At 45.8% G+C, this 27986-nt stretch overlaps 2 protein-coding genes across 2 annotated transcripts in view; both read right to left on the minus strand.

Moving 5' to 3' along the window:
• Window positions 1-1133: 1133 nt before the first annotated feature.
• On the minus strand, window positions 1134-5197 carry LOC144106325 (uncharacterized). The gene is made up of 2 exons (XM_077639102.1): window positions 5004-5197; window positions 1134-1982 (listed from the first exon to the last, which is right to left on the minus strand). The coding sequence occupies exons 1-2, from the start codon at window positions 5084-5086 to the stop codon at window positions 1199-1201; spliced, it is 867 nt and encodes a 288-aa protein (XP_077495228.1). The 5' UTR covers window positions 5087-5197; the 3' UTR covers window positions 1134-1198.
• A 19687-nt stretch (window positions 5198-24884) lies between these two features.
• LOC144106766 (uncharacterized) overlaps window positions 24885-27986 on the minus strand; it is a 130485-nt gene continuing 127383 nt past the window's right edge. Inside the window, exon 20 of the mRNA XM_077639613.1 lies at window positions 24885-25164. Within this exon, the coding sequence (XP_077495739.1) occupies window positions 24964-25164 (201 nt within the window). The 3' untranslated portion in view covers window positions 24885-24963. The remainder of the gene's footprint in view (window positions 25165-27986) is intronic.

Consider the following 27986-nt stretch of genomic DNA (forward strand, 5'->3'; position numbering starts at 1 on the left):
AACTTAGTACTGAGCAGTTATGGACCATTCTAAAAGAAAAACTCTTACAGCTACAAGACATCTTCATCCCCACGCAAACTATATCTCCTAGAAGAGCTAAAAACAAACCATGGTTCAACAGTCAGTTACGCGCTCTCACGAAAAGAATAAAGCAAGTTTATCTGAAACTTGGAAAAAGGCGTTGCCCTGGGAATCTAGCTGAACTAAAAAGGTTGAAATTTCAGTTTAAATCGCTAGCAGGAACAGCGAGACTTTCTTACTTTTCTTCACTTGGAGACAGGCTGGCACAGGATTCGAAGCAATTCTGGAAACATGTTCGCAGTCGCGGCAAAGATGACTGCTCGGTACCAACGATAAAAAGTGGTGATACGCTCATTGAAAACGACGCATGTAAGGCTGACACCTTTAGTAAATATTTCTTGTCGGTATTTACTTCATCCCACTCGCGAGCTTTACAGATTCCAGCAAGTGCTGATCTGATGCCAGAAGTTATCTTTAGTACAGCAGGAATTCGCAAGTTATTGCGCAATGTGAACCCGTCGGTTGCAAGCGGCCCAGATGATTTACCAGCAGCAGTTATCAAAAATTGCGCTGATACATTGTCATTGTATTTTACACGATTATTTGAAAAGAGTTTGCAAGAAGGCACTCTGCCAAAAGACTGGAAATTGGCTCGCGTTGTGCCTATCCATAAAAGGGGTCCGAGAAATTTGGTAGAAAACTATAGGCCAGTGTCTCTAACAAGTATAGCTTGCAAGACAATGGAGCATGTAATTTACAGTTCTATCATGTCGCACCTCGTTAATCACAATTTGCTTAACCCTGCTCAGCACGGATTTCGCCAAGGTTTGTCTTGCTCTACAAAGTTGGTTGAGTTTACTTATGATATCGCAGTTGCTATTGATAAACAGAAAGTTATTGATTGCATTTTTTTGGACTTCCAGAAGGCATTTGATATTGTTGCGCATGATCTCCTTATTTCTAAATTACGCAGCTACAATTTGAATGAAAGAGTTGTGGACACGACGAAGCATGGTGCATGAATGACGCTTTATTGAAGAAGGCGAGCGGTTATATAGGCAAGCGGTTAGATAACAGAAATGGGGGCTGCTTCTGTCCGGCTAGGCGCGTGTGCATGACTTGCACTACGTCACATCTCCCCTCTCTCTTTTTTTTAATCGTCGAATCAAGTAGAGTTTCAGAACTCAGGCGCCGGGTATCTTCGTGGTGGTTGGCGCTTCCGTTCACTCCTGCGGAGTTGTGTAGATTCGGATGTCCCTGTAGTGTCTGGGACTCCCACAGCTGGCAGCGGCGCGGGAGTCTTGTGGTCTGGAGACGAGGGAGGAGGAGCCGGATTGAGGTGTTCTCTTGTGCGCTGAAACTGTTGACCCTCTTCCGTTTTGACGATGTAGGCACGAGGAGTCTCAGCCCGCTGTACGACCGTGACAGGGGACCATGATCTTGAGGGCACATTGTACATAGTTGCGGTCGAGCCAGTGCGAAGCTCTGGAAGAGGCCGTGTACCTCTGTTGTAGAAGCAGCGTTGCTTGCTCCTGATGTCTTCTAGCCTTCGTCGCACGGTCTTGGGTGGCACTGTTTGTGGCTGTAGGTGGCTAGTTGGTACAGGAAGCAGCGTTCTTGTCTGTCGGCCCATGAGCCTCTGCACAGGGGACTTCAGAGAAGAGTCCCGAGGTGAATTTCGACACTCAAGCAATGCGGCACAAAACTCAGTGCTACCGAAACGGAACCGCCTTAACAGCTTCTTAGCTTCCTGTACTGCTCTTTCTGCCATTCCATTCGAGCGGGGATAGTACGGACTAGACCGGACGTGTTGCAGGCCAATCTTATCGGCGTAATCCTTGAACTGTTGGCTACTGAAGGGTGGTCCGTTGTCTGTGCAAAGTCGCCTTGGGAAGCCATGTGTTGCGAAGATGTCATTGCATGCTGCAATAACCTTGTTGGCTGACGGCGCTTGCACAAGCCTGATTTCAAAAAAGAAAGAGTAGAAGTCAACAACGACTAAGTACTCGGCACCGTTGTGATGACAAATATCAGCTCCTACTGACTCCCAGGGCAGAGTTGGTATCTCGTGACTTAGCAAAATCGTGGTTTGAGCTAGTTGGTACATATTCACAATTTCACTAGCGCTGCGACTAGGAACAAGAACAGAGAAGGAAGACAAGGACAAGCGCTACTAACAACTCGTGACTTAACAGCGGTAGTCGCGCATTTCTTGATTTGTACTTTTGGCATGTTTGACAGCGTTGAGCGACTTCCTCAATATCGCTGTTTATACTTGGCCAGAAGACAACGGTTCGGGCGCGTGCCTTCATTTTTTCTGCTCCTGTGTGCGCGGCATGAAGAGAAGCCAGTACCTCACTGCGCAGTCTGGCAGGAATGATAAGGCGATTGCTCCGGAACACAAGGCCGGAATCAGTATGCAGCTCGTCGCGGAAGCTCCAGTAGCTGCGTAGCTCGGTAGGGACGTCAGCCTTGTCAATGGGCCACGCTGTGCTTGCATACTGGCGAAGTTTCACCATGCTTGGGTCACGGTCCGTCTCCCGCAGAACTTGCTCCAGGCGCCTGTCTGAAGCTTGAAGACAAGCGATAGTGTTAACGTGGAAATGCGCGCAATGTTCTACGAGCTGTGCTTTATTAGGAAAACGTGATAACGCGTCAGCGATGAACAGTTGTTTTCCCGGAGTATACTTGACGTTTATATGGTATTTTTGTAGGTTTAGACGCATACGCTGCAGGCGGAGAAGGCACTGGCATAATGGCTTCCTGAAAATCATTTCGAGCGGCTTGTGATCAGATTCCACAATGACTTCTGGCTGCCCGAAAATGTAGTCCTTGAATTTTTCACAGCCGTGGACGATTGCTAGCATCTCTTTCTCTATCTGCGCGTACCTTTGCTGTGCTTCTGTCAGCGAGCGAGATGAGTAAGCTAAGGGGTGTCCATCCTGCATTATCACAGCGCCAATTCCGTTTTGGCTGGCGTCTACAGATAGGGTGATTGGTTTGCCCTTCTGGTAATATACCAATATGGGAGCCGTTGCTAGTGCTTCGCGCAGTGCTTCAAAGCTTTTTTGATGTCTGTCTTCCCAAACCCATGCAGCATTCTTTTTTAAAAGTTCTCGGAGCGATGCTGTGAGCGTTGACATATTAGGAATGAAGCGGGAAACGAAGTTCACCATACCCAAGAATGTCTGTAGCTCTTTCCGGTTGCAAGGGGCCTGCACGTGGAAAATATCTTCCAGTCTCCCTGGATCCAGGCTCAACCCGTCGCGCGTCAACACGTGGCCTAGGTACTCGACGGATTTCTGCAAGAAGTTACACTTTGTTTTGTTCAATTTCAAGTTGTGCTCCTGACATCTTGTCAGCACATTGACAAGATTTGCGTCATGCTCTTCTTTAGTGCGACCCCAGACTAGAATGTCGTCCATTACGACTGCTGTGCCAGTGAGACCTTCTAATACTTTGTGCATGGCGCGCTGAAATATTTCGGGAGCCGAAGAAATGCCGAAAGGCATACGTAGGAACCTGTAACGACCGTACGGAGTGCTCATTGTGCAAATTCTGGAGCTTTCCTCATCCAGTTTTATCTGCCAAAATCCCGTAGCGGCATCCAAAGTCGAAAAGTATTGTGCTCCACACAGAGACGGTGCAATGTCTTCTAGCGTTGGCATAGGATAATGTTCCCTCAGCAGCGCTTTGTTCAAATCAGATGGATCGAGACATATGCGTACCTTGTCGTTCTTTATGACGGTAACCATGTGGCTGGACCACTCGGTTGGCTCGGTCACCTTGGAAACTACTCCGGCTGCTTCCATGCGGTCCAGTTCCGCTTTTACTCTGTCCTCGAGTGCGAACGGAATCCGGCGTGCTGCTTTGACCACTCCTTGGGAACCTGGCTTGAGCTTCAAGTGGTAGACGACACCCTTGAGCTCGCCTAATCCGGAGAAGACGTCTTCATACGGCTTGACTACGTCGTACAGCTCTTGGTGCTCCAGTGAAGCAATTCGGCGAATCAAGCCTAGCTTCTCGGCAACTGAGCCGCTAAGAGTCACGGGTATGTCGTCTTCCATTACGAAGAATGTCGTTTCAAATGTTCCCTCGGGTCCGGTCACATGAAGGTGACTACGTTTCGTTGCTTTTTTCTGAAAGCCAAAAAATGTGTTCAGCACGACAGCGCAGTTTTCGGGTTGCTTTTGAGTTATCTTCTGCAGCTGGCTGCGTGATATGACCGAGCAATTGGCTCCTGTATCAAGCTTGCAGGCAACGGGCGTTTCTTCTATTTTCACGATTGCAGTCCAGCGGTCGTCTTTCTTGCTGCTTGGCGATAAAGTTTGCAACCAGAAATTATCTGCCTGTCCGTCTGAATTCGCTTCCAGTGACGCCACTTTTTGCTCTTTCACGCAGAGGTTAGCGCTCTTCGTTTTGCACGCAGCTGCAAAATGATTTCTTTTGCCACATTTTAAGCACGTGCGTCCCTTTGCAGGGCATGTTTCACTGTTGTGAACACGAGCACATTTGTTACAGCGACTTTTCATTTGGAGGACCGCATTGACGTCCACTTGGCAGTTCTTGCTGGAGTGTATTTCTTCACTTTGCTCTTTGCCGTGTTCCCGAGCTCGACACATTTCAACAGTTTTGGCCAAGGAAGCATTTTCAGAAAGAAGTGTTTCTTGAAGCTTCTTGTCTCTCATTCCCAGAATGATTCTGCTTCTTAGCATGCGTTCTTCCAGCTCACTGAATTCACAGCTTTTTGCTAGTACACGCAGCTCCGTTAACCAATCGTTAAAATGTTCGTCTTCCTTCTGGTCACGCTTTCCAAATCGAAACTCGTGATAAGCTAGGTTTAGTGCTGGTTTGTAGAACGCTTCAAACTTTCGCTTCAGTACAGCAATGTCGCTTTTATCCTCTCCAGCATCAAATACGAAAGTGCTGTACGTTTTGCGTGCGTCTTCTCCAATACTGATGAGAAAAGTGGCTGCCTGTACCTCTTTCGGTTGTTGGTCCAGGTAGGTTGCAGTTGAGAAGAGCTCGAACTCTTGCTTCCATGCTTCCCAGCTATGCCAGACATCTCCCGTTGTATCCAGGGCCTTCGGTGGTGGCAGCAGCGAAGTGACGGGGGCGGCAGGCTGGGCGCGGTGCTGCTTGGCGTCTGTCATGGCTCTGGTCCGATGAAATTACCCGGGCCGCCCGGATTGCCGTGCTTCTGCCGTCGGTTACGTTGCCCGGTTGCGTTGCGCGATCGCTAACCGGCCACTTCTGACACCATGTGGACACGACGAAGCATGGTGCATGAATGACGCTTTATTGAAGAAGGCGAGCGGTTATATAGGCAAGCGGTTAGATAACAGAAATGGGGGCTGCTTCTGTCCGGCTAGGCGCGTGTGCATGACTTGCACTACGTCACATGAGTCATTGTATGGATCTCTGAATACCTATCCCTACGGCAGCAGTGTGTAGTTGTTGGTGGTCGCTCCTCAAACTATGGTTCTGTCACTTCAGGCCTCCCCCAGGGCTCTGTTCTGGGGCCACTTCTTTTTTTGTTGTATATAAATGATATTAATGCTGATGTTACTTCTTCGTTCAGAATGTTCGCAGACGACTGCGTGATTTATAGAATTATAGATAGTTCACTTGTTGTGCAAAGCCTGCAAAACGACTTAGATAAGATAGCCATGTGGTGTAATGATTGGGACATGACTTTGAATACTAAAAAGTGTGTACACGTCACCTTTTCGAGGAAGCGTTCCTACCCTGCTTATATCTACACTATAAACCATGCGGCCTTGAAAAAAGAACAGAATTTTAAATACTTAGGCGTTTATCTTACTGCTGACCTGAGGTGGTCAAAGCATGTTAATTACGTCGTAAAGAAAGCTGCTGGTATATTAGGTTTGTTGAGAAGAAATTTCAGCCACCTTCCACAGCATCTCAAAGAACAGCTATATTTTACTCGCGTCCGCACAGTACTCGAATATGCATCAGTGTGCTGGGACCCGCACACACAAGAACTTATTGACAAATTAGGAAAAATTCAAAATAGGGCAGTCCGCTTTGTACTTGGAAACTATTCCAGGACACTCAGTGTCTCGGAAAGCAAAAGGAATCTTCAGTGGCCAGAACTTAAAACTCGAAGAAGAAACCTGAGATTAAAATTTTTGCATAACATTTTCTATTCCAAGACTGGCATAGACGGATCAAAATATTTGAAGCCGCCTTTCTATGTCTCGAAGCGAAGGGACCACAATTTAAAGCTTCATGAATTTCCTTTTAAAGGTGACGTACTCCGTTATTCGTTTTTTCTGCGAACAGTTCGCGAATGGAATGCTTTGCCGCCACATATTGTTAATGTTCTACCTAATGATGCCTTTTTTCACGCGTTAAGTGCACGATTTTTTGTTTTTTGAATGTGAAAGTGCCCCCCTGCTGTAATGCTGAAAGGCGATGCAGGTACCAAATAAATAAATAAATAAATAATTCTCTAGCTCCGAGGTAGACAGTCCATATAAGAGAGGAAGACGAGGAAGACGACGCTGCTCGATCTGTTGTCACCTCAGCTCAGTAATTTTGCCTTGTTTTCTAGTTCTTAACTAGGTTATTTCCATCCTTGGAAGACGGCCGCGTCTTTAAGGCGGTACTGTCCCCACGGGAAGGGTACGGCAGCTCCGGCGCCGGTATCCTTAAAGGGACAGCGTCATCCGAAGGAGCCCAGTGGGGCGGAGGCGGCCATGGCATCACAGGCGGGGATCTGCCAGTCATCAGGGACGTCCAGCAGTGGAGTGCGTCATCATCGCTCAGTGGGGACGACTCAACTATCGTCGCCTCTGACGAGGAAGTGGCTGACATGGCGGAAATGGACAACGATGGCTTCAAAGTGGTGAGTCATCGGAAGCAGCGGACAGTCGGCATCCCAGTGATAGTTCAGCCAAAAGAGAAAGGTGTTGACTTGAGAGAGTGGAACCCTATCAGGCTGTTCGATGATATTAAAGTACTACTGGGATCTGCTCCGATTCGCAGTCGCTTCACAACGCTAGGGGCTCTTCATCTAGATATCTCAACGGAAGAGCAAGTAGACATTCTTCTGCGGTGCTCTCAGATCGGTGGCATACGAGTTCAAGCCCGGTTGCCACACTCCTACATGACTAACACATGTGTTATAAGGGGAGTACCAGTGTGGTATTCGGAAAGCGCCCTTCTTGACTACTTGAAACCGCAAGGAGTTCTGCACGTGCGACGGTTAATGCGCCGGGTGGAGCCTGGAGAACAACAATGGCAGGGAAGCCTACAAACTCTATTGTGCTAACGTTTGCTCCCAACACCGAGCGCCCTGGAATAATTGACCTTGGTTTCACCAAACATGCAGTCCACGAGTTCGTTGAAACTCCTCCCCGGTGCTTCAGGTGCCAACGCTTTGGACATGTAGCGAGAGTTTGCAACAAAGATCAACGTTGCAAGCGGTGTGGTGGTGGCCATGATTACAAAAAGTGCAAGGCAGATTTTGCTTGGGCTAATTGTGGAGGTGACCATCCAGCGAGTTTCAGTGGCTGCACAGTCCGTGTAAGCGCCTTACACCGTCGCAAGTCGTTCATTAGTGGCCCCAAACCACAACCTACTGAGAAGCCGATACATGGAAGTGAAGAGTTCCCTGCGCTCGAGTCGGAAGCTCGGGACGTGGTAGCAAGCGACGTCGCTGCACGACCTGATCCGAGCAAGTCGGCAACAGCCTCCGAGGGTGAGCTGGCTGTTCGATCTGCTTCTGCTAGAAGTGTCCATGTTCCTCAGCGAACAGATCACAGCAAGACTCGACAACATGGAGGACATACCCTTGCCTTAAAAGAGATGCAGACACCAGCTACCGTGGCCAAGAGTGGGTCCCAGTCGTCGTCTTTTGTCGAAGTGGTGCGCCAGTGCGTGCATCAAAATAAGGAGCTCAAAAGCCGGAATATCTCCGACCTTCTACGCGTTTTGTTTGATGTCCTGCGTTCATATAGCCAAGCGATGCAGCCTGGCACTTTGAAGAACTTTATACAGCTGGTGCTTTCCATTGAGACCTTGATCACCGCCTTCGCAGAGAATTTCAACTCCTAGATGGCTAGTTTTCTTCAACCTGTTGCAACTAAAAACCCTAGAAAAGTGCCGTTTATTATGCAATGGAACTGCGCTGGGATTATAAGTCGATTAGCAGACCTAAAATTGTTCTTGAAAGAGAACTGTGTTCCAGTACTGGCCCTCTCGGAGGCTGGCTTGCCAAGTGGGAGGTCTTTGACGGGATACGTCGCCCACAAGAATTGCAGCATAAAGTCTTTTCCCGCAGGAAGTGCCGCCCTTTACATACGAAGGGAGATTCCTCATGTGGCTTTGAACGTCACCGATCTTTGCACCGACAGTATTGAGGTAGTGGCTGTGAGGATTCGGCTCGCCTTCCGAACTCTGTCCATTGCATCAGTATACGTGTCCCCGCGGAAGAAGATCGATATGGCTTTGTTCCTCCAGCAACTTTGTGACCGCTGCCCGGCACCCAAAATCATCTGCGGTGACTTCAACGCCCACCACTCTGCCTGAGGCGACAGGAACACAGATCCTCGCGGACGCCAACTTGTAGAAGTCATCGACAGTTTGGACCTGTGCGTGGCCAATGACGGAAGTCCCACTTTCTTTCGGCCTCCAACCTCACCCACATCTATAGACCTAACCTTACATTCACCTGACGTCCGTGTGCAGTGGTCAACTAGAGCTTACCCAATGGGAAGTGATCACTACCCGATATTTGTGTTTACTGCCGACTTCCATCTGCGTGGTCCTAAAATTTGCCATGTTGTTAATTGGGACCAATACAGGGAGCACTTAGCCTGTGTTTCCGGTGATGTGACAGACAAAATGATTTATGCTAAGATAGCTGCTACCACGGCGCTCAAGCTACCTGATCATTTTCCGACTCCGGATTTAAAACTCAGGAACCTCTGCGCAGCGCGCAGAAGGGCGGAGCGACAACTGTTGCGGAAAAAGGACGACAGAGCCTTGAAGACAACTTTCAACAGGCTCAACTCTGCCATTACACGTTATGCGAACAAGCTCTGTAGGTCCCAGTGGGCATCCTTTTGCGCTATTTTGACTGTTTTCTCACCGATAACGAGAATTTGGCGTGTCGTTGGCAGTCTTGCTGGTGGCACTTGTCCGAGTAAACCTTTCGAGGCGCTTGCATTGCGCACGCAGAAACATCTCGTGTGCTTGGCAGAGGAATTTGCGGATGCATTTGTAAATTCCAGACCAGGCATTCATCCCTGCGCTCTACCTGCTACGTCTCCGTCTGTTATGGACGCCCCGTTCACACTTCGAGAACTACAGACAGCGCTCCGCAGCCTGCGGCGTCGCTGTGCACCAGGTCCTGACGGCATTACCAATCAAATGTTACAGAACCTGCCTCTTGAACACCGGAAGATGCTCCTAACCTATCTCAATCGAGTGTGGGAGTCTGGTGGCGTTCCCCCTTCATGGAAGGCGGCTTGTGTAGTCCCACTGCTGAAGGCCAGCAAAGAGATGACAGACGCGGCCTCGTATCGTCCTGTATCGCTGACGTCGTGTGTGGCTAAGCTCATGGAGAAGATGGCAAGTAAGCGTTTGTCTTGGTGGCTTGAGGATTGAAGGGCACTACCAACATGCATGACTGGATTCCGCACAGGTTTAAGCGCGCAAGATAGCGTCCTGGACTTGATAAGCCACATTGAACATCAGAGTGCTTTTGGACTTCCAACACTAGCTATTTTCCTAGACGTGTCAAAGGCTTATTATAGCGTCCTCCCGAGCTCAATACTGAATAGTCTGCAGGTCATAGGCGTACAGGGCTATCTTCTGCGATTCGTTCACTCATTTCTCAGTGATCGTAAATTTCGAGTGCGGTTAGGCAGTACAATGAGCTCCGAAAGGGCGGTATCGTGAGGGGTACCTCAGGGTAGTGTCCTGTCCCCAACGCTCTTTAATGTTGTCATGGCTGGTCTTCCCGCAAAAGTTCGAAAACATTGTAGGCATGTCCATATGTCGATATATGCAGACGACATTTGTCTTTGGTTAACCGGATATCAACACAAACGCTTAGCTCTATTAGCGCGACAGGCCGCGCTTTCAGTTAAAAGTTACCTTCAAGGTGTTGGGTTCACTCTCTCGGTGGAAAAATCTGGCTTCGTCCTGTTTCCAGGTAGGGGACGACGGTATGCGCGGCTGAGCATAGACCTTGATCAGTCTTGCCTTCGTCAGGTTAACCACATACGTTTTTTGGGCGTCACTATTGACTCACGTCTACAGTGGCGACGAGCTGTGGACTCGATTGTGGCTTCACTATCTTCGCGTCTCAATGTGCTTCGTAGAGTTGCTAGTGAGCAATGGGGAAACCATCCTGCTTCAATGATCAGGCTTCACGATGCCCTGGTGACAAGTCGCATAATGTACCAGCTCCCTTTAATTTCCCCCTCGGTATCGCAGCTGGAATGCCTTGAGGTTTTGCACAGAATGGGACTAAGGAGGGCTCTCGGCGTTCCGCAGGCTGCTCCAAACAATGCAGTACAGTATGAGTCTCAATCGAAACCTCTTCGGCTAGCCCCTTCACAAAGAATTTTGCTGCAAATATGCCGCCTCAGAGAGACTGTTGCCGGGAGAGCGCTTCTACAGCGCCTTCGAACGAGATCTGAGTCCCGGGCATACTTGGCTTTAAATACTCTTCGTTCTCTGGGTCTCGACTTTCGAGATCGACCTAAGACGTTGAAGCCACCTTGGTCCTTTCCGAGCCTCGATTGTTCCTTGACAATTCCCCACGCTCGCGCTAAGCGGAATTCTCGTTTAGCGGCAATGCGTTCGCTCGTACTGGAACATCTTGAGACCGAATATGCCAGTCATCTTCAAATTTTTACACACGGCTCTGTGGACAAGGTCAGAGGATCTAGTGCAGCTGCTTTTCATATTCCGTCTTAGGAAGTATGATTGGTCTGTTCGTTTTATTAAAGTCGTGTCCTCCACAATGGCCGAAAGCGTTGCCATTGAGACAGCTCTAAAGAAGCTACGGTGTTGTACGCCTCAACCTACTGTCATAATTACGGATTCAAAATCTGCCCTTCGAAGGTTAGAGTACGGGTTCCCCACTGATGCCTTGAGTCTTAGATCCCTACGTTTGGTGCAGAATCTCCATAGCAAAGGCTTCTCTATACGTTTTCAATGGGTGCCCTCGCACATAGGTGACTTAGGTGACGAGATAGCAGACAACCTCGCCCATACAGCTCTCTCCGGGATTCCAGTACATGGAGTCCCTCATGAAGTCAAGCAAATGTTCAGAGATGTGGGGTTGTGCCACTTCACTTCTTTGTGGAGCTCTCCTCGTCAGCCATGTGTGACCAAGGGTCTTAAAAGGTACCAAGCCACTTTGCTGCACCGCGTTCGCACGGATTCTGCTCGTACGCCGGCGTGGATGTATAAGACTGGCCTAGCGTTGTCACCATTGTGTTCAACGTGTGGTGTGTGTGGTGACATAGAACATTACCTCTTGTGCTGTGCTTTGTACAACGCTGAACGGGCTGTGTTATTCGGATCCCTCAAGAAGGCAGGAGTTCCTCACAGTTCTCTTCAGGACATTGTTTTCCCGCGCGGGAGCCAGTCGAGTAGAAGGGATGCTTCTCGCCTTCTTCTACTTTACCTGCAGGACACGGATTTGGCCTCCACATGGTGACCTCAGGAGTGTCTATTTGGGTTTTTGCGGACTGTGTTTCTGTGATTTCTATTTAAGTGTCGCTACGGTGGAGCAATTGCCGGCAGCAACTGCGAGGCTAATCCCACCGGTAGTTTACAACCACTCAACTCAACTCCATATAAGACGCCTATCTGACAGAAAAAAGCGCTGATATTCTACAGCTAGGCTATAATGTAAGGCTCATTGGGACGCGTACAATCCCGGCTCTGAGGCCTATAGAACTGCGCTTAAACAAGCGAAAGATAAGTTCGTAACACTTCCCACCTATGCTATCTACCAACATTAAAAAAATTTTGGCGCGTCATCAACACACAAACAGAAGAATATATTAACATATACGAAGCGTCATGGGACCCTATTCCGGCTCATTTATGAGGAGCAGCATTTGACGAAACCTTTGTTCACAACTCGTTCACATCAAACAGCACACATCCCGTTCCATTCGGACTTAATTACCCATCTATGCTTCAATTTTTCATCGATTCATCTGGCGTTGCTAAAGTTATTGACGACCTAAAATTTCAACACCCGGTTTTGACTGTATTGATGCTAAATAAAAAAAAAACAATTATCTGAAGTTCTTTAATACTTACCGAGATTTTTCAACAGACTCTCGATAGTTCCATTCTGCCAACACAGTGGGAGGTCGGGAAGGTGGCCGACTAATCAAATAAGGAAATAGAGCCTCTCCTACAAATTATCGCCCTATCTCGCTCGCTAGTACTTCTTGCAAACCATTAGAACATGTAATTTTCAGGAACTTTGCGAATTTTCTCCAATTTAATTCGCTTTTTACATCCGCGCATCATTACTTTCAGCGGTCATTTTCTTCCGAAACCCAACTTTCGAGCTTCTAAGTCAAACTACACCATATCTCAGATCGGGCATCAGAAGCCTGGCTGTATTCCCATACAAAAATGTCCTATGGCCGGCTATAGGATTTTGGCCCAAATAGCTATAAACCTTTCCTATTTCTGTCTTTAGCGGTTTATAGAGGCTGATATATTTTTCAATAGAGAGCTTAAAACAGTTGTATGGTTCCAAAGCTATAGCTTTAGTGGCATAGATTTTTCAATAGCGCGCAATAAGCACCTTTGTGGTGCTTATAGACGTTCATAAAAGGCCATAGACGGACATAGCTTTTCCCACAGACGCCCATAGGATGTTTTTGTATGGGTTTACCTTTATTTCTCTAAAGCATTTGACAAAGTATGTGACAGAATATTTTTAAAGCTAATCCAACTGAATATCGACTACAACGTTCTGAAATGAATTCTTAACCGATCGCAGTTCGTTTCAGGTAACACTTTCAACTCACCATTCAGCGAAGTTTACTCGGGCGTGCCGCAATGGTCCGTGCTTGAACCTTTTTATTTCTTAATTATACCAATGATCTCCCTTTCACTGTGCCATCTAACATTCTTTTGTTTGCTGACGAATACATTGTTTTGCTCAGGATAAATCCCCAGACGATGATAACCTTCTCCACCGTGATCTCTCAAACATTTCTCGTTAGTGTAATGAATGGCTTATGAAACTGAACATTGATAAGTGTAAAATTATGCGAATATCAAGAGGTGCCATGACTCCGCTTGTGTACTGCCCAAATACCATTTCTTTAGAAGCGGCGACCTCATATAAATACCTGGGTGTTCGTATTTCGGCTTACCTTAAATGGATGCGCCATATTGAGTACATTACTAACAAAGTGAACCGCATGATGGGCTACGTGCGCCGTAACTTTTGCAACGCCCCATCTTCCCTGAAATTATTTTACAAAACACTGACATTCTAAACTGGAATACGACGCCGCCATATGGAATCCCCACCAGGAAAAAACTAATTACTCTGATTGAGCTGGTTCAAGATAACGCTGCTTGCTTTACCTTGTTCACCTTTAACCATACCGAGTGTGTAAAAAGCACGAAACTAATCTTCACCTCTTATAGCATCCCGCCACCAGATAATTCGCCTGAGCCTTTTACATAAACAGTGTCATCATTCTATGCTACGCGATGCCCTCATTTCGTCCCCCAGATACGCGTCAAACCGCATTGACTATCACCAAGTTGGCATTTAAACATATAACACTATTACGGAATTTAAGTTTCCTTGCCTCGTACATCACACGAATGGAACCGCCCTCCCGCAGTTGTCGTTATTAGTGATTACCAGAGTTTTCGTGCTGCACTAGCTAACATTGTATAACAGGAGGATGAAAATACTTTGTTTTGTAATATACTTGCACTTGTTTATGTATTTTTTGTCTTGTAACCACTCTCCTCTTTAATGCCTTTGGCCCTGAAGGTTCAATAAATGAAATGAAATAAAATAGCGATGACGGCAGCCCGGCGAGCACGAAGACAGCGAAAAGGCTTCGAAACGGATCTTTATTGGGCTGACTTATGCCCTCCGATTGGCGGCAGCGTAGCAATAAACCTGCATGGAGGTCGTTGAGTAGAACCCCAGTAGCTCTTGGCAGCGCTCAATTTAAAGCTGGAAAAGAACTTTTGAGATAAAGAACACCAACCACTTAGAAGAATGTGGAAGCCTTTGCGTGTGTCCACGTTCAATCGAGATAAGCCTGGTCACATCTCGTGACACAAACAGAATGATAAAGCCGCGTGTCAGTGGCATCGACCGTGAATGAAAAAAAATTCCTGGCAGTATCATTTGCGAATTCCGCAGTGTTTGACAGGAAAATTGTTTTCTAAATGCATGATTTAAAGGCGACAAAATTACCATAGATTCCAGAAAGCTTGCTAAGTGAGAAAAAAACGACACGTTCCATGAATTTGCAAGATATAGAAATTAAATACCAGGCGATTGTTCTTTGCCATATGCTTGTCACTTAATTTATGGAGTGGAACTACGCTGCCATCTTCCAGTCGTCAGGCAATATCCCAAGCTGTAGTGAATGTTCGGCTATCCTAGGTAGCATGATCAGGGAGTGAGTTTGTGTTTTTTAGCACACTGTTAGTGATATTAAGTTGGCCGCAAGAAGAGGAGAGCTTTAATCGGTCAGTTAAACGCAATAATCCATCATAGTGAAATCTGACGGGATCCAGGAGAAATTTAGAAGTTTTCCTCTTTTTGTTAGGAAGAAGGAAATATGGTCGTGTGAATACGCTTTATCGTAGGTTTGATTCAGAGTGTTAGCGCATTTACTGGTAGGAATATTATTACACTCATAAAAACCAGTGATATTACAGACTGGTCTGGTTGGTGTATAATGCTCCAGAAATGTTTTGGATTATTTGATGAAAGCGGTGGAACTGCGAAATTGAAAAAGAATGTTTCGCTGCTTTCAGATCAGTTTTTAAGTCCTGACAGTTGCTTTTAGCGTTGAGGAAAGCTCCTGCATTTAGAAACCATTTTGCAAAACAGAATGCTGTTTTTGTTCGCAAAGAGTTTTATGCTTCTCGTTTTACCACGGAGCTTATCGGTTCGTCACAATAATTTTAAGAGTAAATGTACAAATCAATTATCTCATGAAGCTTGATTCTGAACAACTCCCTATTTTTTACCAATCGCTCTTGAAATCTACGAATAAAATTGTCAAAAAATTTCCAGAGATTAATAGCAAGAAAAAACAGTTCTGGAGTAATTGTAGATAGTTTTTCTTCACGTGATATGGGCTGCTAAGTTCCGTGTAACGTGAGACAGTAAGTGGTCACTTGTTCCAGGTATATAATAACATATATTAGTAACAGATCCAATAAGTTGGAAGTAGAAGATGTCACTCCCGTTGGTTCTTTTATTACTTGAGATGATGAAAAATTAAACAAAGCTTGGAAAACTCTGTTGACTCAGATGACTTGCTACTTTCAATACTGGGGCACGACCAGTCGATAAGAGGAGAATTGAATCACCAACCAAAAAACTTGAATAACGAGAAAACTAGTATAAAATATATTTAAAATGTCATGACGATGACGGCAGAATCCAAAGAGAGGACATACTGTGTGATATCAGAAGCAGAATAAAAGTTTTTGATGAATAATTGTTACCTGCAGGCAAATAAATTCTAATGAAGCGACAAGTTTAACATGGAAAGATATGTGTTCGAATACTGCTATTAATAAGCCGCCAACGAGGCTTGAAGAGCGATCACATCCAAACGCATCGCAGTTCTTTTGCAGCGAAAAAAGTTCGTTGTCGCATACAGAACTATGAAGCCAAGAGGTCAGATGATGTAGTCTAAGCTGTACATGACAATAAATAACGGCGACGTATGAGACTGCGTGCATTAGCAATTAAGACTGAGATATTTTAGCCTCGTAATGCCGGTCAGCTATGGAGAGGACCTTGATTTCCCTTCGCTCGTAGGACCATGCGCACTCAAGACCCTCAGTGGTTGCGTAGTTCAGGAAACATTTTTTAAAAACCATCTTGTTATAGCGCAGACTAAACTTTTCGTTGGGTGCAGTTACTTTGGCGAACTGGATTAGCCTTTTACGCGCATGCGTGGTAGCTAGGTAGAAGCCCTCAGATACCGTTACCTCCGATCCCTTAAATTTTGCCCCGGGGCTGAATACTTTTTCTTTCAGTCTATGACCGCCCAACTTATTAAGCCTTGGCTTTTCAGAAGCACTTGCGCCAACCCTGGGAACGGTAACAAAACGATTCACAAAATCAGTTGCCTTCAAACGTAAAGTAACCAACGAAGAGAACGTAAACAGAACAAAAATAATTCACGCAAGACAAACTAGACATGAAAGCTTGGCATCCAGAAAAACGTACGCAAAGAAATTTGCCCACTGAGGAAGAAATGACCGGCAAAAATATCATCACGCAGGATAGAACTTCCATATGCAGCGCTGTACTCTATAATACTACTTTTTGTGTTGTAGTTTTGTTCTGTTGTGTTGCTTTGGGGTTGATGGCATAAAAGGAGCTAAGGCTATCATGCGCCAAGCTCAAAATATAGGAAAATTGTTTTATGCTTATTTTTACAAATATGAGAAAAAAGCTTGGTGGTGCAGAGTTTAAAAAGTTAGTTCCTTCGACCTAGTATTGAGAGAGGAAAGAAAATCTTTAAACGGCTAAGAGCTTTAAAGGAGCTCGGGTAACCTCAGCATCCGTCCTTGACGTGGCAACGATCTAGAGGCTCCCAACAAGTGAAAACAAAGACATCAGTCTTTTTCTCAGGAGTGAGAAAGTGGATGACGTGAATAACGTTCAGGCAGAGCAGTGCATAAATAATTTTCGTGAATCTGCTTCTCATAAAAAGGAGATAAAAAACACAAGGCATATCAACAATCGCATCATCACCTAAGAGGAGTGCCTGGTGAAAAGGAATGCATTCATTATAAAATTGAGTAGAGCACTTTTTTCTCATTATTAGAGTTGTGAACATGAGGATAAAACGTGACTTATTTGAAGTTCACGACTACATTTTTTGCAAACTGCTTTCTATTTTTTCCTCAGTTGGAAGATGTGTGCAAGGTGTGCGTGGCCTATACAGACACGACATAAAAGTTACTTCCATAAAACGTTCCTGTTGTGTGCAGGTCTTCCATTCTCCCAGGACTGGCGTTACTATATGCAGCTTGTTTATTTCCTTATCCGAAGTTGTCTGCCATTTAGCCTTTAGATTACTGTGTATTATTTTCATACTCGTTCTAAGGGTCACGCTGACTCTCTAGATTTCACGACTGCGAGCTTGTGCAGCACATTTGTTGCCTCTTTCATTACCATCTGTTCTAACAATGCTCGACACCCAACTTAACTTTAACATGCATCCCCCAGGTGTGACGTTTTCTATGTTTTGTGTTAAGTTTCCTATTATTGGTTCGACTGCATTTCTGGAATGCAGGACCGTGAGCGGGCTAAGTAAATCCGTGGCCCCACTTTTTTGCTAGTTTCCTTGTACAACTGCGCTTCCGATATAGTCTGCTGTTCTTGAGCCGTCAGTGAAAAGTTCGGTGTAGTCCACATATCATTCTGGTAGTGCCCGGTATTCCTGTAACATATTTTCGTGTGGTTTTTGCTTTTTTCGAAAGTGTGTTAACGTGTAGCCACACACAGTGGGAAGGCTCTACCATGGGGACAGAGGGTCGTGCTTTGATGCGACATCAGGAAGGTAGTCTAGGATTTTAGAGTTCTGGAAAATATTCTGAAATCGGAGGACGAGCGGTCTAATTGATTATGATTTATTGTGGAACAGTGTTCTGGAGAGGCACATTGCAACTATCATATAACGAATATGTTTCGGTGGAGACCTTATTTTTAGCACGTATGCGTTTGTGAGCGCTGCTCTTCTGTCTGTTAGGAAAGGTTCATTTCTTTCTGCATAAGTGGATTTATGGGAGTTGTTCTCTGCGCCCCGATTGAAAGAAGATTTAAGCTGTGAACTACTCCTAGCCGTTTCAAATATAACGGCCCGGCTGAACCATATACTGTGCACCCATGCTTTAAACAGGAGCGCACTAGAGAGCGATAAATCTCTAAAAGGCAAGTTCTATCTGAACCCCAGCGTATTCGTGAAAGAACCCTGAATACGTTTAGGATTCGAGATACTTTCTTCTTTAAGTTGTTTATGGGATGTAGGAACGTGAACTTTATGTCAAATGTTATGTTCAAGAACTTGTTTTCCTTTTTTACCGGTAGACCAATATAATGTGGGGTCAGTCTGTAAGCCTCGTTTGAGCCAGAACAGCACAGTTCTTATTTTGTGGATAAAACCCGAATCCATTTTTATCTGCCCAATTAGACAATTTATTTACAGTCGTCTGTATCTGTCGCTCACATGTTGATAGGCTGGAGGACGTAGATGCAATTTGCAGGTCATCTACATATACTGAATATATAATCAACGTGGTGATTACTTTTGCAATAGAGTTCATATTTACCGTGAAAACCTTACTGCTTAGAATACATCCCTGAGGGACACCTTTATCCCGGATGAAAGTTACTGAAAGGGTTGTACCAAGACGCACTTGGAATGAACCGTCTGTTAGAAAGTCACTCAAGCAGTTCAACATCCAGCGCGGATGCATAGGTCTGCTAGGTCGCAGAATATGCCGAACATCGAGGTGCTGTCGTACGCCTTCTCCATGCCCAAGAAAACCGCACGACAATGTTGTTTCTGTTGCCTCCCGTGTATTGTTTCCAACACGGACATAACGGAGCATGCTTTTTAGAAACCACACATTGCTATGCTAGAAACTGGCGAGATTCAAGAACGAAGGTAAGACGAATGTTCAACACACTTTAAAATAATTTCGCTCGGCAGCTGGTAAGTGCAATAGGTATACAACCACTGGGACTCGGTGATGGCTTTCCAGGTTTCAATAAAGGCAATACGAGGCTTTCTTCTATGCTTCAGGTACCTCCCCTGATAGCCACATATTGCGGCCTCAGAGAGATGCGCAAAGCAGTCTATGATAACTTGGCCTGGTCCTCTCTGTTTACCTGCCGATATAGTACTGTATTTAGTTGTTGTATTTGGATTTGCCTGTTATAATCTTCGTTCATGACTGCACTTGTGGAAGGTTTCCTTTTCTGCTATGGTTTTGCATTTCTGGATTGCGTCTGTGTAGTTTGTGGAACTGGAAACGGCGGTGAATTTCCACTTAATATATTGCTTTGTTTTTCTGGCGTTGTCAGAGTATCTGGTGCAGACAACAGAGGAAATGTGAACGGTGAATATTCACAGGACATGCAGCCATAACTTTTTTGATGAGATCGAACTATTGGTAAAATAATTATGTTTTTGCCAAGAGCTTTTCTCAGCGCTTCGACGGATGTAGCGCACTTGGTTCTAGGTTTTTAGAAAATAACTAGTTTCTCTGCCGTGGGATATCTTCGAAATACACCCTTTGCTTTAATTGTTTGCGGCTGTGCATTCTTGACTCCACTGAACCTTCTATTTTTTCCGTACAAGACTTGAGGTTTGAGGGATAGATATTATTGCACCCGAGATCAAGCAAGTACTAAACGTTTCATCTATTTCATCTGTCCTGAACTCTTCACAAAACACTGACTAATGTGGCTTGGGTTGAAAAGAGCGACCAGTTGGCTAGATGGAACTTCCAGCGTTATGGTCTGGTTGGGACGATGGGTGCTGACGATGATAACTGACTCAAGACAGATGATCACTTCCTCTGGGACGTCTGAAATATCGCACATGAAATCATTAAAACCTGAAGGTGCCGTGAAAGCTAAATGAAGAGAGCTCATTTTACTCGAGCTTGGGCTACAGCGAGTGGCCTTTCCTGCGTTCAATATACATGTATTGTTGGCAAGTATAAAAACTTCAATTATTTGTCATCTGCTGTCAGTCCGTTCGCTTCCCCAAAAAGAAGTGTGAGCATTAAAGTCCCCGACAACAAGGCGTGGTTCTGGTAGTTGTTAGAAAGAGTCTTCCAGTTTTTGGATTGATATTGTGAGGTTTGGCGGGATGTACATAGAGCTTATTGTTATTGTTTTGTGGCTGATGACCTTGACCCACGGCTTCAAAGTTAGTTTTCAATGGCATTTCTTGTGCTGGGACATCGCTTTGCGTAATGATTGTGCCGCCGCCTGAAAGTCTATCAGCTTCTTCCCGGGTACGACGGAACGATTTGTATTTCTTGAGTATTTTCTTGTGTTGTGCACCTAGATTGGTTTCTTGGAGACACAGAGCTACGGGTAGCATTGATCCTAATATATCTGTTTTCTGGGTGTAGTTTCTGAAGATACCTCTACAGTTCCATTGAACTAGAAAAGTCATTTTTTGTTTTTCTTAGGATTCTAATGAAAAACATTTATCTTCTTGGCCTGTCATCAAGCGTTATCCTTCTTTGCACGCTCCTTGGACCTGTGCCGCCCCTGCAGCATGGGTGTTCTGGGGCTTGCATCCATAATCTCGCTCGAAGCGCTTGAGGCACGCGAGGAGTTTCTGGTTGTACCCGCGAAGAGTTTCAGGAACTGAGGCCTCCTCCGACGAGGAGGAGAAGCCTGGTTGTCCGCCGCCCCAAGGGACGGAGGACCCTTTTTGGGAGATGACAGCGCAGTCCTCGCTGTCACTTCCAGGGGCGTGGATGGCCCAGCCACAGGCTTTGCCTGGGCAGTGGCCGGAGCCCGGTGCGGTGCAACGCCCTCACACACCACATCAGCGAAGTTCGTTTTCACTGTGAATAAAAGAGTGTCCTTTGTACACAATAACTGTCTTCGTGCCTCTTATAATGATTCGCCTTTTTTACCTCCAGAATTATTTCTTTCTTTGTTTTCTATGTTGGACAAGACCCTGAATATGGAGGGTGTTCTCCGAAGCAGTTATCACAGTGAATTTTAGCTTAATTTTTCGGATGGTTGATCTTTAAAGGCGCATTTTACACATGTTTTTTGGCCGCGACTGCTCTGAAAGACATAGACGAACCTCTGGCAGTTGAAGTATCGTAAAGGGTTAGGTGTGTCGGGTTCCGCATTGATTATCAGATAAGCCACTTCTATTGAGCCTGGGAGAGTACTATGCGCAAATGTTAGAGATACGTCTTTTGTCGGGATTTCTTTCTTCAGCAAGCCCTCCTTTGGTCTCTTAAGTGTGTTAGATGAAACGATTTCCTGAAATTACACCACGGACTCTGTTAAAGGATCGATGGGCAGTAATGAAAACACGGGGACTATGGACACAATGTTAGAGAGTATTGAGTGTTGGACGTTATCTCGTAGTTCGATCAAAAGGTCTCCACTGGCCATTTTTGTAACCTTGTAGCCTAAGCCCAAAGCACCCGTCAGGCACTTCTCGACAATGATTGGGCAGATTATTCTAGCAGATCTTTCTCTCTGAACACTGTGTATCACAAGATACTTTTGAAAACTGCTTGTTTATCTGCAAGAACTGTTTAGTCACACAGGTCCCCCCTCTTTTTAGAGGGCGATCATTTAATTAAAGAAGGGAAGCTATAGAATACTGATGTTTTTCCGCCACGGTGCAGCCACCCACCATGGAGCCCAACGAGGGGACGATAACTTGCAAGCAAGCCCTGCCATACCAGCTGTACAGCCTAACTATATCCAAATATCACGCAGCTCAGGGCAATTGGTCACACAAGGTTAACCCTCGCCGCAAGGAAGAAAAGAAAAACCAAGAAGTGAGTAAGAGAAAGGAGAGTAGTGAGAAAAGAACCGGAAAATGAAACAGGGGAGGATAGAAAAAGGAGAAAAGGAGCGCACAAAAAAGAGCAAGCGAAAAAACAGCACAGGGAAAGAACAGCACGCCTCAAAAGAGAACGCCGGACAAAACGGCACAGCGACAAGACAGCACGACGAAATAAGAGCGCAGGGGAAAACAGCACGACGACAAAACAGCACATCGAGTACTGTGCAGCGCTGCTGGAAGGTTGAACAATCATAGCCCCAAAAGAACGGTACATCACAACACATACTACAGCGACCTTTGGAGTGAGTGCTCATTTCATAGACTCAATAAGAAACAGGGTTGCGTAATACTTGCGATCTCAAATATCCACTTTTTTCTGGCGGGTAATGGAATTAGTAACGCTAAGAAGCTGTTCTGGAAGCATTGACTCTGCGGCCAGACAATGATGATTTCTGGAAAATACGCCAGACGTAGGGCTCCGGGTGTATCAAAAGTTCTTATTCCACAAAACTCTCGCTCTCAGCAATTGAACCTTCAGAAACTTCTATTGGAGTCAGCCATTTTCAGTTTTAAGAAAATTATTCGAAACAGAGGTTTTCGAAATATTTGACCAAAAATGCTTTTTCCACTTAGGAGTCAATTTTATTAAACCATCGAGATAGTAATTTGAAAGCTTGCGCAAACGCGTGTGCTTTGTTTCTTAATATAGTCTCCTTAAGCATTATATGTCCTGCGTCATAAAACCTCGCAGCAATAGCAGCTGCACTCCCTAAGTCCTGTAAAATACGTACTGTATTCATCAGTGAAATTTAGCTGTGCTGCCATAGGGCCCCCTTGGTTGTAAAGCAATTAGCGCAGCCCTGATATGCACTGAACACGTGGGCGAAAAAAACAGCGAGCACGCTAGCTAGATTCAAACTCCATTCAACTTGCTCGGGTCGTGTTAAGCTGCTGTAAGGTTTAATAATGAAATTCAAATTAAAATAATGATTTATCCATGAAAACACAATACAACCGTATCCAATATACTTTTTGCCTTATACCAAATATACCGTAGACTGTCTGCAACCGCTCTGTGTTTCGTGACCAAACTAGAGAATAGGTTTATTTTGTGTAGTAGCGATCGTTTCAAAAAGCGAAGTTTCGTTCGAATATCCGAATTCTAAGGCATGAAATTAAGTTTGATGTCTTTTGTTCTTTTGCTCACTTTCGTTCGTAATTTGTTTTCTTTGTTGCAGCTGTTAGGTGCCATTTTGATGCTTCCGAATCTCAGAACTTTTGCGTCAGAACTGTACGAAGCACAAAAAATTGGTAGCACATCAATTTATCTAGAACCAGAGACGCGCTAAGGTTCTCGATGCCTTGGAACACTCAGCGATCGCGGCAGCCTTTCGCTCTCTCTATTCTAAGTGGTAGCCTTTCTGCCTATGCTTTGGAAGTCGTCATCGCCGTGAATGTTAGCTATGGCTGCTGAGGAGAGGCCGAGGGCTATGACACGTCAAACAGCGAAATCAAGATGGACGTCTTGCATGCTGCTTAGCAGTTGAAAAAGGAAGCGGCTGCGTGCGGCGGCATCTAATGCATCAAAAGCACCCAAGGAAACGAAACATAGCAAATAAGACAAGATAAATTACCCGGGACATTTGCCCGCAGAGTCGATTCCCGGGCCATTTTATCACTCCGTTGCCCAGATTCTTAGTACATGATACAGAAAGAAACTAAACCATTGAAGCCAAGCAACTTGAAAGTAAAGACTACATACATAACAACTAGTTCTCTCCTATGCACCGCTCAAGCAACGCAGTTCCTCCATGAATGAGCTTGCCCTGTTTCTTAATGGACCAGCGAAATGAGCACTCGCAAACTCCAAAGGTCGCTGCCGCATGTGTTGTGATTTAGCGTGTACGGTTAAGGCTACGATAGTTCACCACTCTAGCAGCGCTGCACCATACTCAGATGTAATGTTTTGTCGTCGTTCTGTTTTTCCCCGCGCTCTTCATTCGTCATGCTACTTTTCTCTGTGCGGTTCTGTCGCTGTGCCGTTTTTTCAATGTGCTGTTTTGTCGCTCTGCTGTTTTCTGTGCGCTGTATTGACGTATGCTGTCTTTTTCCGTTTGCTGTTTCCTCGCTGGGCCGTTTTTTTTTTGCTCTGCTGATTTGTCGCTGTGCTGTTTTGAAGAATGTAGTTCTGACGTGGGGGTGCTGTTCTTTTGTGTCCCCCCTCTTTCGCCACAGGCGCAGTTTACAGGATGCTGGGACCAAAGTGGTGTGTTTCTCCGGCGAGGGGCTTTAAAGGTCCAATCCCTCGGCATCGGCTCAACCACCAGGTTCTTATTTTCCCAGGACACGACTGAGCCACGCACGGCTAAGCTCGGGTGTTCGGATCCGTGGTGACGCACTGCTCACCATTAGCCCCTGCGTTGATTCCCCTGTGTATGATCGGTAACCTGCGGTTCTGCGATTTACCAACATCTGCAATGTTCCAGGCGCCCCGGCGGTGTGTTCAGTTTTTCTCTTATAGCTGAGCGTTTAATAAAAATGCGGTTTTTCAACTACATCTTTGCTATTTACTTAAAATACAGTTCCAATGATTGCCAGCGCTTGGAGCAGACGGCGACTTTGCGGTGAGTAGGCGGTTATTCCACGGACACGGGCCTCTGTCCACATGCTGGCCGTTTAATTTCGTTTGAGAGACAAGATAGGCATTACGGCGAAAGTCGAAACATTACATACAAGAGCCGCCGCTTTCAAGGCAGGTTTCTGCGGGATCAGACACCTCAAGAGTCAGAAACTGATTGCTAGCAACAGTTTTGCTAAAGTATAAGATTTTGCTTTGACTGCAGTAAACGAGCGCACTTGCCAACTTTCCGCCGATTAATTCCTTCAGACCAAAACGACCCACGCAATACCGTACCCTCGTGTAGGATATGCAGACACTCTTAATCGGCCACAAGCGCCGCACTTTACTTTTGTGTACACCAAGACGCCCTAGAGAGTTTGGGCTGAAAAGGCACGGAGAGTATAACATTGAATGAATCAATTAAACCGTATCAAGTAGTGATTAGCGTTCTTCGAATCTAAATATATGCAAAATATTATCCGCTTTTGAATCATTCGCTTTAAAAAGAAATTAGTCCTTTGTTGCCGATAGGCATTTTTGACTGTCCGCTGCAGTCTTGTAGCTGTTCTTGTAGAACTCGACGGCCTTCTTCATTGCATTCAGTAGCGGGAACTGGCCATTCCCGCACACTCCATCTGGGTCATCGTGATTTATGTCGTAAGCGGTTAGTCCATACTTGACGCCCGCCGCAGCCTTCTTACTCATGCACAGCTGGAAGAAGAGAACAGAATACGAGTTCATTTCTGCATTTTTGCATTAATTTCTATATTTGTGGAAAGCTGCAAATGGCAGTAGCTGTAACACATTATAGGATAATGTAGTGTATGAGCGAAGGCAACAGTCATCGAAATTATGCAAAGCGTAAAATATTTTTTTTCACCGATGATCAACGGCTAATTATATGTGCAATCAGTTTTACCGCAAAGATAATTAATTTCACCTGAAAGTAAAAGTTTTACCTGAAAGATAAAGTAGAAGGAAAGACAGCAATATGCCACCGATGGGATCCGAACCTACAACATTGGTGTTGTCGGTCTGCCTTTTATTTATTTTATTTCTTTACAAATACTGCAGGCCCTATTCGGGCCCAAGCAGGAGTGGGTACATACAACAACGTAAATTACCACTGCCAATTAGCAATTAAGAACACAACAAAACATGTACTTACATCAATTTGACACTATTGTATGTTTGCCCATGGGAGCGTTTTCTTCGACTACATAAATGATTATCACTTATCTTCTAGGTAAAAATGATTAAACTACTTGCTGATTACCACACACACAAAAAAACATCCCCGTGTGCTTTTCTCGTGTTTATTGACTGATGGCTTCCTTCGTATCACTCACGTAACAAGCCTGTGATCCAGCGAACTAAAGTGCCTGTTTGGGCTTGTTGGTCAGTGATCATGGTTAAAGATAGACACGCGAAAAGACAAGAAAAAACGTCCTGTACACTTCTTCGTTTGTCCTTGTCTTTTTGCGCTGCATTCTTTAACCATGAACTGTGATCCAGGTTGCTAATAATAATAATAATAATAATAATAATAATAATAATAATAATAATAATAATAATAATTGGTTTTACGGGAAAGGAAATGGCGCAGTATCTGTCTCATGTATCGTTGGACACCAGAACCGCGCCGTAAGGGAAGGGATAAATGAGAGAGTGAAAGAAGAAAAGAAGAAAGAGGAGCCGTAGTGGAGGGCTCCGGAATAATTTCGACCACTTGGGGATCTTTACGTGCACTGACAACGCACAGCACACGGGCGCCTTAGCGTTTTGCCTCTGTAAAAAACAGCCGCCGCGGTCGGGTTCCAACCCGGGAACTCCGGATCAGTATCCCAGCGCCCTAACCACTGAGCCACCGCGGCGAGTTCTCCCAGAGGCCAGATGTCACGTTGCGCACGCTGCCGTTATCCCGTCTTCGTCTTGTGCTCTTGTTTCTGTCACTTGTGATTATTTTTCTTAAAGTAGAGTCGTCTTCACACCGTCTTCTGTTTTCGTCGCGCGAAAGTGCCTTGCTCTGCCCTTCGCCCTCCATACAGTACAAAGCGGCTGCGCCGACCTAGCCATCAGCAACGACTCTTTCTGCCCACTCACTTTTCACTGTGCTGAATGCGTTGGACACGCCGAGCATGTTCGTCCGTATCATATCTTACTTGTGCTGCCTTTATCCCCCAGTGCCGGCGCAGTCCCGGAAAGCCTCAATGCCATCAGCCCACCTCGTTCCTTGTCCGCCTCCTCGCTACCAGCTGCGTTCATCCCCGCCGTCGACAACACCCTTTCTCCTGATGAACGCTCCCCGCTCCTCGACTTGATGCACAGGGCTACCATTATCTACAAATGGTTCATTTAACTCCCACGTGCCACTGTGCACAGTGTTCTCACAATGCGGAAGGATGGTTGTGATGACGTCACAAGGTTACGCGACCTAGGTGGTCCTCCTGCCTCTAACGGAGCATTACATCTTGTGTGCACAGGCCGGGTCGGAACCCTACCATTTCGTGCGGCCACAGATCGTTGAGCTCCATGAAACGCGTTAGGCGCGTTTGGACTACCCGTTCCATCAATTTCCCAATACAGGATGTTAGAGAGATTGGCCGTAAGTTTTCTAGCTTAGGGGGTTTGCCCGGCTTCGGTATTAAAATCACGTTAGCCGTCTTCCACTGTTGTGGGAGGCGGCCTCTGTCCCATACGATGTTCATGTATTTGGTGAGCATGCGGATGGAATTATCGTCCAAGTTTCGGAGGACCTTGTTTGTAATGCCATCTGGACCAGGGGCCGACTTTGTTTTTAGGCCTAATATTTCGGCGCGAACCTCCGCTTCCGTGATCGGCGCGTCTAGGGCCTCGTTTGGGGGTCCTTCGTACTCCGGCAGGAGTGAGGTTTTTGTATCTCCTATGTACATATTAATTAATTTTGCCATGAGTTCTCTGTCCGAGCCCTCAAACGTGTGCCTGGCTTTCGTAAGTCTTATGCCCGATTGGGTTTTCGAATTATCAGGGTCAAGCAGGTGTCTGAGTAAACTCCACGTATTAGCTAGACTCATGTTCCCTTCCATCTCGTCACATCTATTGCACCAATTTTGTTCGCAGAGTTTTGCTGCGTAATCCTCAATCTCTTTGTTGTGCCTTGCTATCCTTCTTCTAAGGTTCCTGTTCCATCTTTGTGACCGGAGGCGTTTCTCCATGCCGCATTTCGCTTCCCACATGTGAAGGAGTTTGCTATCAACCGTCGCTGGCGCATCGTCTTCTCGCAGGGTCGTGGTCGCCCTCTCGACTTGTTGCTTAAGTTCCTCCGCCCATTGCTCTATGTTTTGGATATCGCCTTCCGATTCACCATTTTCTCTAATTTGCCTGAACATGTCCCAATCAGTGATCTTGGGTTCCCCGGGCGCCAAGGAGAACATAAGAAGTAGAGAAGCCTGGGAACTGATGCTGCGAAGCGAGTCCCTCGCCCACCAGCAGCAAGCCATCCGCCTGGCGGCTAAAGCCGCGAAGAAACACTGTCGCTTCGCCTGTCTTTAGTC

This window comes from Amblyomma americanum, chromosome 10 (assembly GCF_052857255.1).
Source record: "Amblyomma americanum isolate KBUSLIRL-KWMA chromosome 10, ASM5285725v1, whole genome shotgun sequence".
Classification (NCBI taxonomy): Eukaryota; Metazoa; Arthropoda; class Arachnida; order Ixodida; family Ixodidae; genus Amblyomma; species Amblyomma americanum.